At 32.0% G+C, this 13,084-nt stretch overlaps 1 protein-coding gene across 1 annotated transcript; it reads right to left on the minus strand.

Moving 5' to 3' along the window:
• Positions 1–2,987: 2,987 nt before the first annotated feature.
• Positions 2,988–3,876, minus strand: Teh1 (tipE homolog 1 phospholipid transfer protein). Its single transcript, XM_088204578.1, has one exon. It carries the CDS (start codon positions 3,675–3,677, stop codon positions 2,988–2,990), a length of 690 nt encoding a protein of 229 aa, XP_088060704.1. The 5' UTR covers positions 3,678–3,876.
• Between the last annotated feature and the right edge of the window lie 9,208 nt (positions 3,877–13,084).

Here is a 13,084-nt window from a genome sequence, read left to right on the forward strand (position 1 = left end):
TTCTTGCAGTGGAAAAGTAGTAACAGCTTGCAACGAATACCGAAATAACGAAATTTCCAGAAAAACTTTCATTCAAAATGTTTTCATTATAACGAAAACTGATCTCAGTATAACGAAATATTTTGATCAGAATTTAAGAATGACGTTACAACTTGGCGTGTGACATTTCGCCGGTCCTCAAACTTTTTTCAAGAAATTTTATTGTGTTCATTACAGTATCATTAGAAATGGACAAAAAGCGATCTGTCAATTTTGAAAAAGGTTATTTTCATGATATAGTAATATGGTAATTAACAATAAAATAAAAATATATCATCTTCCTAACGAAATTTTTTCTTCGGTCCCGTGAGCTTCGCTATACTAAGATTTCACTGTACTATGAATCTTAAATAAATCTGAATATTAATACAAACGACCACTGATTGGCAAAATTTTACCCCCCCCCCCTCAGTAAAAAGTTTTACGCCAGTAAATATATTTTTACCAGTAAAAATTAAATTAATTTCGTTACCGAGCGTTCGACGTGTCGCCACCGCGAAACGATTTTAATGCTTTTAACGTAAATTTTTGCCTTCTGAGAAGTGATAATTATTTTTTGCGCTCTCCTATTGGACAAAATTCAATTTAAATATGCTTCATTAGATTTTTACTAATTTTAAGTCGAATTTAAAAAAAATATATTTTTCGACAATCTAATGAATGAATGAAAGTGAAGAAATAAATGAGAGAAAAGTTTTTTTTAAACGGTCGTGTTATTGATTTTTATTGTTTCTAAGATCAACGTATTTTTAGTATTTTTGGAATTACCTGAAAGTACGGAAGATTGTTAAAACGCTTCTTATTATTTGAAACAAGAAATATTCATTAATAGCCAGACAGAAGTTTGATCTGCCTGTTTATTATATTTAAAAATGAAACATTAAGACGGAAATAGTTACTACCTACATCTTAAAAACATATTCCTACTCTTGAATCCTAGCATTCAACAATATATTACAGCATAAACTTGGCAATAAAGCATTCAATTTGACTTATTGCCAAGTGTATACCTGGCGATTAGCTATCATTTTTAAATGTGTCGTATGTTAATTTATAAATAAGTAAACTATTATGTTAAAAAATATTATAACATAATTTATATTATTAAAAATAATATTTGATTTTGCAGAAAATCATAGCAGTCAGATAGTTAATTAGATGTGGAAATAATTATTTTTAATGATTTTTAATATACTGGTAATTTTATTAAAATTGTTAAATTCGAAGCAACTGAATTTTAAAACGTTGGTCGAATAAACAATCGCTGAATGGTTATGTTTCGCCAGAAAGTTTTTCATACATATGATACTTAAGGTTGGTTTCCAGTGGACGGTCAGAGAAGCGCGTGTAGAACCGACATCGGCGGACAGCAAGAGGAACGTGCCACAAAAAGAGGAGCATCGCCAGATTATGAGACCTCAGAGAAACACCTACTAAACATCATCCCTTCGCCAGCTTTTCTACCAGCGCTCGGAGAAAAACTATACTTGCCCACCATAATTTATTACAAAATATGTAATATTATATAATAAAATTCGTTACAAGTTTACAAGAAGTCACACCCCTTAGGGTTAGAAGCCTTAAAATGTCATATTGCTCTTTGCGTGAGATTGTCAGTTTGAGACTAGCTAATTATTAAATCCAGGAAGATGTTAAATTTGTGTCACTCTATTTCCGCAAGTTTCCCTATTTCTTAATCGCGCTTGATTAGCACATCTGCGCGTCGGCGAAGGGTCAATTCGATATGAGAGACTGTCTTATCGCTTCGACTCAAGAATATTAGATTAGATCACGTTGTCTTGGAATAGTGGTTGTCAATCAACAATATCATAATTATTGTTTGATGCTTATCTAATTGTTGTAACATTAATCTTGTTACAAGCTTTTAACAATAAATGGTGGTGGTCAGATTTTTGCGGACACTGAATATTTTGGACAAAATTTATTTTTAATAATATATAATATAAAAAATTAAGGTGTACATTGTTGATTTTTTATGGAACTTCATTGTTGAACTACTGAGAATTGCTACATTGAACTACTGGGTTAAATGTAGCAATTAACATGAATTAAATCCAATGAATCAATGTTTTTATCAGTTTTTCAAAATGACCGTTGTTGATATTTTGATTATATTTGTAACATTTTTAACTAGTGTTTTTTTAACACCCGACTAAATGATTAACGAGTCATTAAAATTTAATTATTAAGACTTACTTATTGCAAAGATTTAAAACGTGTTTTAAGTGAAGCACATTCCGTGGACTATTTGGGTAAAAATATGTCTGAATGGAGATAAAAATATACAACTAATAGAAAGAATTTCGTGTTTGCAGTATTTGCTTTTCTTTCCCCTTCGCCAGCCATCCCTATTATTAAAAAGGGCTGGCAACGCGGTAATTTCTCTGTTAAATAACATAATTACTAATTAGCTAGTTACCGTTAGACTTATCTGATATAAAGCAAATGTATTCCTTTTATGTTGACACATCGCGCATTTCGTACAAAAATATCGAATATGTTTAATTAAATTTTAAAAATTTCACCGGCCGATTTTTCGGCCAGTGAATTTTTTTGCATAGGTACAGTGTGCTGATATTTTGGACCTCTAGGACTAAAATGGATAATAATATTTTACTTTAATATCCTACCACAATATAACTACTTAGGTCCCCTAAAATGGGCATCATTTTATTTTTCGCTTCCGTTTTCTATTAATATGCGCATCGTAATTTTTAATAGCACAGATTAAAAAAAAAAAACACTTTAATCGATATGTAGTGTCAACATGATTGATACGCATCAATTTTAATTCTGCGTTAAAAAATCAAAATTAAATACTACTTTGCGCTTAAAGATGTCAGTCACGTCCCGAACGAAAAGTTGCGCGAAAAGGTATACAGGAGAAAAAAATCGTATTTAAAACTATGTATGTAAAAAAATGTTCCTTACCTGAGATCGTGATGCGGTGGTCTTCTGTGACTTCGCCTCGGTCTAGGACGAGCCCTGGGTGTTCTGCAGTCGCAGTGTAGGGCGCACAGGGCGGCCGAGGTAGCCAGGGTCAACACTAAGGGTGCCGCCAGATATCTAGCCACCACGGCCACCTGCTCGGCTCTGTCGTAGTGGGGCATCGCCACCCCTTGCTCGGCCCGAGACCAGTAACATGGAAACCTGGACCCTTCGGTGCCATAGGTGTCCGTAAAGTTCTTGCAGTCCACTGTCGGCGGGTATCCGCATCCTTTGATGTTGATAAGGAGCATAGCTGTTCTCGTCCTGCCCTCCGCTTCGTATTTGACGTGCACTCTTGTACATTTGTACAGATCTGCCGTGCACCCCTCTCTGCAGGACGACGCTGTGCATTCCATCAGCCCGTTCCTCTCCTCTTTCCTGATGGTGGTGCAGGTGACGGGGACCGGTGGAAAGTCAGCAGCTAAGGCAGACAGGGCAGGGTCTACGTATAGGGGGACCAGAAAGAGCAAGGCCCCTCCGCCGGCTGCTGCCAGGGCTGCCAGGACGGCGGTTCCGCATCGAGCTGCTTGCTGGCGGATCGTCGCAGCTCGTGATGGCGGTACAGGTCCAGCTCCGGGGGCGGGGGCCCCGGGCGCCCTCACCAGCAGTTCCGAGCTGCCGCTCCTCATCTTCTATCGCATCTTGACACATCCGCCGACCGACATTACCAAACGAACTGGAGAGACATCCGCCGCGACGACACTCGGATGCTGAGTTGTCTGCGCACATCAATCAACGGAACATTTTGTATTTATTTATTTTATACGTACATAGTCGGTTCACTAGCTGTGTATATACATCTTAGATAAAAACATTTGTTTTTTTCAAATGTTACTAGAATATAATTATTATTATATATAATTAATTTGTATGCATAAACGAAACTTGTGAGTAGGTGATAGGAACGTTCTACCAATAACGTTTTTTTTATATTAGGTCGCCGGACGGCGACGAGCGGCGGTACGCACGAGCGTTTATCGATACCAAAAATTGTGTTTTAACATTTAAAAAAAAATACATTTATTGCGCAAAAAATATAAAATACCAAAATTCGCGATAATGATTTTCAAACGTAGATGATTTAAAATAAAAATTATTCTCAATATAAGAAAATATTTTAATATTTGCAAATATATCATTCAAAAGTAAAATATTTGTATTATATACATTTAAATAAGGGTTAATAAAGTTTCATTACATAATATTTATAAGCATCTATGTAGGTGACCTTAAATAAGAATTTATCCATGTTAGATATATAACGATAGCAAATGTGGAAATGAGGTTAAATGGAAAATAAAAGATATCACCAGGTATACATATTTGAGCAAACCTTATAACTCACATTGAGTGTTAAGAAAGAATAAAAAGTATAGTGTGATACAAGAAATAAAAATTAGATATCGGTAATGAACTATACCTATATTTTTTTTGACATAGATATCTGCTTGTCTGATTAAACCATCTATGGTTATACTATATAGGTTTCTAAAGATGAGAAGATGAGCTCACTATAAGTAAGAATGGGTCTTTGAAAATGATATAATTTTAGTAGTAGATATCGCGAAATATCACACTCATAGATTTGCACCACTTGTATATTGTAATATGAAATTGTTGCTTCTTTAATATGAAATGTCTAATGTAAAATAATTTCACGTACATTATAATTATGTACAAAATAACTTAAAATAAAAATCTAATTATTTTAATTTATACGCATAGGGAAAAAATAAGTTAATATTTATATTAATCAAGTATTATAAAATCACGATACAAATATATTTAATGTTAGTGGAAAGATTTATGCATTAATATTATATGTATATATTAAGAAAAAAACTAACCTATATATTCTAAACTATTATTGATTTTATTTATAGCACGAATTGCATGTTTTTTTCCAATAGAGCTTTCATTTCAAATCTACTAATGTAAATCATTATTTCTTTAGTATCGTAATGGTCATGAGCGTTATTTTACTTTATACCCCTCGAAATTATGTAAGTTTTAACATCTAAAATTTCGTCTAATCTGGCCGTGTTAGTTATAACCGAGTTTGACTTTATTACGTAATGTTAGCTTTGACCTCAGATGAAAAATTCGACACGTTAATTGCCGTTTAATCTACTTTTAATTGGCACGCCTCAGCAGCGAGAAAATTATCGTTTCTCTTAATTTTAGGGCCGCTTAACTGACTCGAAACGCGTCTCGCATAAGTGAAAAATGTTAATGGTAGCTTTTTCCGAAGGGTTTTAGGAGCGTTGGTAAAACTTTTTCGTATTTGTTTTCGGGCGTTTTTGATATTTTGCTTTTCAGAAATGCACCGCCGGCCGAGGTGGCCGCGAGGGCGACTGCGAACAGAGCGTCGTACCGGAGGTATGGTGTTCGGGAGAAAGTATGGTGTTTGTGTGTTAGTGTGTGTTGGAGAAGAGCGAAGAGCCCTCTCGGTCGGAGTCGCGCGCTGACACTGAGGGCGAGCGTGGGCGCCGCCCCCAGGGCGCCCGCCCCCGCCGCGCACGCGCCCCTGGGCGCCCAATTCTCCGAGTGCTGTTTGACACGTTGCGAACCGACGGCTAAAAATGTGTGTTACGGAATAATAAACGTCGATTTTTACACCGGCGATGACGTAATAATAAAAAAAAACTGACCACAAGAAACATGTAGATTACGCCTGCGTGTGAAAGGAAATGATACTTTAATAGCATTTTAAAAATGTTGTACTTTTTAAAAAAAAAATACCTCTTTTTCTAGTATCAATACTCACAGTTTAGTGATTTTAATGGACTACGGAAACTACTAATACCCACAAATTTTCAATGTTTTTAATAAATAAATTAGCTGATATGTACAAACGTGTTTGTTATAAATATATGATAATCTCTAGAGTTATCTGGCTAGACTAGAGCTGGCGATCGTAGTGAAAAGACTGCTTTTATCTGGACTTTTATGGTGTCATGGTAGAAATTTATAGGCTCGTACTGGGTCAACTGTGTCAATTTGGCGTAAGCTCCGCTGGTGTCGAGTTGTCAGTCAATGGACAAAAACAACTACACGCACAATTAAGTTAACTGTTGATAACAAATAGGGCTTCATCATAACAAATAGAACAGACTTTTAAAATATATAAAATAAAATAAAACACGTAGAATAATGCAAGGATTATAATTACAATAAAAATCACATGCAACGGTGATTTTTATCAATTTTGCTACCCACTCGGAAAAATGGTTTTTATGTTTCTGCAAAATAGTCGTTTATCACATAGGATCCTTCCTTCACCATTTAAACTGTGCAAGAACGCAATAAATACCTGTTTCAAGAACGTTGACTGTGTCGGATAGAAAACTTAAGCTTCATATTGCTAATCCTTTGCCCATTAAACTATTTTTTGGTGGCACGCTCAAATGCCTCGATTTATGATGTTTACGACACGATGATTTAAAATAGTTAACACAAACACACACACACACACACGCAATTTTTTAATTCCAGTATCCAGAAAATCCAATTTAAACCCGTTTTCGAACATTTGCAAAAAATATTATTGATTATTTCCGTTAATTTGATGTAACTTCAAATATATATCCGTATAAACTAATTGTTATACAAAACAAAATAAAACCGTTAAAAACTATAAATAACAAATTCATTTATTTCTTTCTTCTCAACATATTATTTTTAAAAACCTATGTCTACAGAATGATTATTATTTATTATATCTTATAATATATACAAAATTTAAATGTTCAAGAAAATTCGCTCCCATTTGCTATTGAGCTTTGTTTTATCGTTTTAGTTTTGGTTTTATGAACTCATTCCTTATTCATTATAATTAATTTTATTTAACCCGTTGCAAATTTATTTTAATACTTGGCTATATACAATATATTTAGCGTATTGCGGTAGCACCAAATTGGCCGTCATCAGCACGTCGCTGTTCAGTTTCTTCGGTGGTTTCCTTGGCACGTATTGCATTATAGCACGTAATCGGTCGTCAGCACGTCGCTTTTCAGTTCACTTTCAACTTAAAAGTTGAAAATAGTAAGGATGTTCTTGTGACAGATAGACAAATATACAGACACGTGTATTTTCTGTTTTATAATATAGATGCAGATATTTTTTTAAAATTTTTATTTGTTGCCTTAAATATTAAAAAAAACAGCCTTTTGAGTACTATATTATTACCATAGGTTCTTACGACTATTTATCATTAAAATCTGTTTCCACACAAGAATTTAGATTTATTGTAAACAATTTATTTTATATTTTATATCTCAAGAATAGCAGGTTTTCGAAATAGTTCTTTAGATGAACTATTATGCTAGATTTTGCCTTTTATAATTAATTTAATATATAGAACATTCTCTCAAAAAATTATATATAAGTAGAAATAGCAGCCATGATCAATTTAACATCGAATCATATTTTTTTATCGCTAGCATATTTTTATTAGATTAAAAATTTAAATTTACAGATAATGTGGCATAAAAGTCATAATAAAATGGACCATATGTGTATTTAGTTTTGTTAATAGTTTATTTATACATATATATCCCTAATATACATTCAGGCAATATTCTATTTTTTTGTTTAAGAAAGAAGTATTGATATATCTAAATTTAAATATATAAACAGGCCGTATATTAGCAATAACGCAGCGAATGTTGGCTTCCAAGTCGTTTATTGTATTTGGTTTATTGGCGTAGACTAGCGAATTCATATATCCTCACATAAAATAATTCAAAGGTGTTAAATCACACGATCTTGGAGGCCAATTCACAGGTCCATTACGCAAAATTATGCGCTCATCGAATGTTTCCCTTAATAAATTGCTTGTGGCGCGTGCTGTATGAAACTAAAGCTCTTCCACATTAATGCCATTCGATTGGGTAATGAAAAATCAATAATCATGGATTTATAGCGCTCTCCATTGACTGTAACGTTCTGGTCTTCATCATTTTTGAATAAATATGGACTAATGATTCCACCAGCCCATAAAACACACCAAACAGTAACTTTTTGTGGATGTAACGGTGTATCAATAATGGCTTGTGGATTTTATTCTCTTCAAATACGGAAATTTTGCTTGTTGACTTCTCATCGCTGAACAATATTTTGTTGTGAAAATGAGGATCAGGGGCAATCTTGTTTTCGGCTCATTCACTGAATGTACGACGTGCACGATGGTCAAGCAGCTTCAATTCTTGCGAACTGGATCTTGTAAGCTCGTAAACCAAAATATTTACTTAAAATCTTCCATAAAGTGGACACAGATCCAATTGCTGAGCTCGATAACGAATCGAATCATTCGAGACCTCCTCAATACTACGCTCTACAGCAGCAACCACTTCTTCGGTGCGCATTGTACGACGTCTCTGCGGATGCGTATTACTAATTTGAGTATGCGTGGTACGAAAAAGATCCATGGTTATTCGAATTACTTGATCTGATGGACGTTTATGTCACGTTTCTGTCACGCACGGTAAGTTTCGCGAACTGAACCAAGATTTTCGAAATAAATTTGCATAATTTGCAAGCATTGATCTGGCGTAGGTCTATTCGTGGTGAAATGGCAAACCAAACTAAGCACAAATCATCTATCAAATTGGCTGTCGCTGGAAAAGTGCGGGCAATTCGAAAAATAAACCACTAAAAATTTAGATAATACTCGTTTCGTTCCACCCATATAAATATCATTTTTAGTTGTTAGGTTTTCAATTTTTACCAATTCCTAATAAAATATGATTAGTAAAGATCGTGTAAAAAACAACACATTGCGCCCAAAAACACGTTTAAGTAAATAACATTGACTTGATTTATTTTAGTTAGAGTGATCTTAACCTCATGCATATTAGCAGCTAGTTCTAGTTGATACTGATTGGAATGAATTCCTAATATACACATATATCATATTTTAAATAATGTATCGTGGAGTTCTTACCCCCTAATGTGTGATGAGTGTAGTGACAGGATTAAACCGAAATGAGACGCCACTGGAAACCTGGTTTTACATAATGTAGTATGTACGAATGTTGTCAACTAAAATGTACACAAAAAAAATCTATTGATTGTTAGTTCATCTTGTCAGTGTATTGTCACGACATCAAGAAGAAGAAACCTTGTTTTGATGTACCTCGTGTGTATGTTTTGTCTCTGCGGCGTTCGATAGGTCAGGTCAAAGGAGGGCCAGGTATATGCTAACTTCAAGGGTCGATCAGTTTCTTGTCGGTTAGTCAGTCTCTAGGGTTATTCTATCTTAGTCTCTGGGGTTAGTGCCTTCTGGTCGGATGTTAAAGAATTAAATATTAGACGTTGCTTGTTCTGAGCTGAATTGCGAAAATAAAAATTGCGCACAGCGAAAATTTCAGATAACAAAAATTTTGATACACGTATATGTTTATATATTTAATATATATAATAAAAAAAAACAATGTCTGTATATGTACAATATATAGTATAACAGATGTTACTATGATTTTTATTAAAAATATTTCAAAATTATACTAGTAATTTACATTAGTATGATACATTTACATTTCTTATAATTACACATTTTTTTACTTAAAATAGAGAAAAATATTAGGCAGTTGGAATTAAAAGTAAACTATATTTGACAATCAAACAATCACCTATATTCAGAATATTTTATGTATGAAATTTTCATGTGCGCAATTTTCATTTGCGCAATAATCCGGTAACCCTTATATAGATATGTGTCATGGGTTTTACGAGAAAACTACATTTCTTAATGGAATTTTTTGTAGAGGTAATTAGGTTGCTCTATATGAAATACGTGCTCTTTTTAAAACGGGTGATATACGCAATGCCTCTACTGATTTAAAGAGAAAGCATGAAATTCATTTGTTATGCAATTATTTTGTCTTATTCTCCGAAATTATAACTGCTGTTCTCTCGAGTTTTCACAGTATTGAATTATTGGAATCCGTAACGGACTTGCAAGTCCATAAGTGTAGTCTTAATAGAATCTAATCTAATAAGAAACCACGTCTATTGCAATTGGTTCATCTGCAGAGAATGACGCGACTTAAGCGCCTCCTGCGGTGAACTATAGGCACTCTTTTGTACCGTCTACCGTCGTCGACTACAATGGAATTTCATTAAAGTATTGTAATATTTATAAATATAAATTTTGCTACTACTTAGTATAAAGATCAGTTGTATAAAATAAAAATAATGCATTCAAACCATTCGCATCAATGAGAAAATTGGACAAAACTTCCAGTAACATATTTTCCATATTTAATTTATTCCTAATTATATTCTCTTATAATATTTAAAATTGTACATAATTTTTTAATGTAGACAAAGATATTTCGTATAAAAAATATATTGTATTTTACTTTACCAATGTTTTTAACCGAAAGATCTTGACGCGTAGCATTCAACGTGTTAAGAATATCGACTTCTTGGAAACAAATGTCGTTCTTATCGATAACGCTGACTTGTTTAATTTTTCAAGAAAACACATTTTTGCAAAGATTTATTTTTATTTTGCATAAAATTATGTATAAATCGCAATCGCCAAAACCAACATCGGAACGTTAAGCTCGTTAATGTCACCGCGTTAACTTTTGAAACTTGAACGATTAACTTTGACTGGAAGTTTGTTGCGTTGATTATTAAAATCGTTAATTGAAAAATTTATGCGTTGTAGATTTATTTGATCCAAATTATCATTTTAGTTGATTAATGAATTGATGAATTAATTCTTAACATTTTATTTTAATATTTATTAAAAATTAAAAACAATTTTTTTTTGATTTTCTATAAACGTTATCATAAAAACCATCATTCCGGTTGCACGACAGATTAGCAAAACTTAAATATGGTATATTTATTATTTTGCAAACATAATTATTAAATAAAACATATAAATGAGGAACCAATTTTTTAAAATCGTTAAAATTTTATTAAAACATTAAAAAAAATATAATATGCATAAAATGTTCCAAATTTATTTGCAATCCAAATGATTATATTCAGCAAAATTTTAAACATTATAATAATCCTTATTCGCTCCGAATGAAACGTCAGATGTGCATAATATATTTTTATTTGATAGTGGGCTTTATGTATTATGTTCATATACTATTTTCTATACTTCATGTATTATTTTCATAATATGACACAAACGACAATTACTAAGGAAAGTCAACATTTAATAACTAGAACTTTGAAGCGACTTTAAACAATTATATATGATAAATTATGCTTTTATTATTTTAATTATGTAAAATTGAATAATTTATCATGATAATTAAGTCTACAAGCATTTTTAAAACACGGGTGTGGATAACAATGTATTAAAATACATTACATAACATCTTATATAGACGAATAAATATATACACCCTAATATTTTCAATGTATGCTATTAAGAAGCAAAATCAAAGTTATCACTATGCAATAAAATATTACGGCAATTAAAAATAGTTTTAATATATATATATTAGATACGTCAAGTTAAAAGTTAATCGATGTGTGGAGGGCCTATTTATTTACTATGGCTAAAACTACGCGACACTCTGGTAGCACTGACGTGACGGCGACATATACTAATAATTCCACGGTCTAATTGCCACCCGTCACCACCCATCTACCAAAGTTGCATACCTATATCTTATAATAAAACAATTTGAGAAAGGAAGTAAGAAATATTTATGTGCCGCTGCAGTAGTATTTTCTAAAAAAGTTATAAAATAATTATATGCTTGTTACATTATAATGAATGCAAGTGAACTGTGGGCGAGGCACCACTGCCGTTTTCTTTCCGTCGAGGTCCACCAAAAGAATGTGCCGCCCTCCGCCGCCGTCACGCTGCCTTAAGTTTTGGCCATAATGAATAAATAAATGTATAAATAAATACGCCCCCACAAATTTTTAAGAAAATAAGAAAAATCAATAATTAAAAATATATAAAAGTACGTAAATAAAAAATAATTCGAGAATAGAATTGTAGTATATGCATTTTTATTAGCTATCTTAAAAGTTAAAAGAAAACATACCAGTTACATGATTATTCTTTTGAACAAGGATATGTTTGTTTATATAATTATTTATTGTAATAAAAGTTTATAGCAAATACTGCAAACTTTATCTGTAGTCAATATTAAATTTAAAAAGTAGTATTTTTATTTTTTTTGAATAAAGTTATAGTTGTTGAGTTTTGCATGAATTTTTATATCCATAAATATATTGATTTAAATTAAATTAATTCGCTTAAGTAGCACTTGTCATTTTAGAAGTTATTTTCTTGTTTTCTTCTTTTTTGGTTATGTACATTAATTAATTTCTTCTAACGCCGCTGAAATCAATAAATATATTTGATTTAATTTAATGTATTTTTATTTTATTTGACTATAAAATTTTTATGAATAAAATGTAATTTAAAAAATAATGTGTGTTATATTTTTAATTCATGGTGCTAAGTGATTACTTTTCACACCAAAATATGCCTTATGCGAATGCGCGAATATGAGTCAATATTGTCATATTGTGTAGACGAATTTCATAGTCAAATCAAGAACCGTGGAGTTGAAGTCATAAAAAATAGACCGACTCCATCTCCTTTTTACTGTTTTTTTAAGTTTTATTAATCAAATATGTATTTATTTTTAATAATGTTTGGTAAAGTGACTGGTGGCAATTGACTTAACTGAGCCGCTGCAGTAATGTTTTTATTGAGTATTGAAGAGTAACATGCTAGAATATACAAAGTTACTAATAATTTACAAAGGCAATCGAATTTTACTGTTTCATTGGCAAATAAATTTCGGATTTTTTTTATTTCTCCTAAGCTTTATATTTTTTTCATAAATTCTAAAATTGCAATATTTTCTTATATTTATAAATAAATCATAATGTTTTTGCAAGAAATTTCTCAATAAGAGAAATAGTCACCAAAAAAATAGAATATTAATGAAAAATTCTAAATATTTTGCAAAATTTTTTTTTTACTGTTATACATAATCCAGAGAGTTTACATATTTATTTAACTTTTTTTTCTTATGCA

This window comes from Plectrocnemia conspersa, unplaced genomic scaffold (assembly GCF_051122295.1).
Source record: "Plectrocnemia conspersa isolate PC_06_02 unplaced genomic scaffold, ASM5112229v1 ptg000014l, whole genome shotgun sequence".
NCBI classification, from domain to species: domain Eukaryota; kingdom Metazoa; phylum Arthropoda; class Insecta; order Trichoptera; family Polycentropodidae; genus Plectrocnemia; species Plectrocnemia conspersa.

What these genes read in the sequence shown, in the direction of transcription:
- Teh1 (XM_088204578.1), bottom strand. Translation starts at nt 3,677, where the DNA reads ATGAGGAGCGGCAGCTCGGAACTGCTGGTGAGGGCGCCCGGGGCCCCC.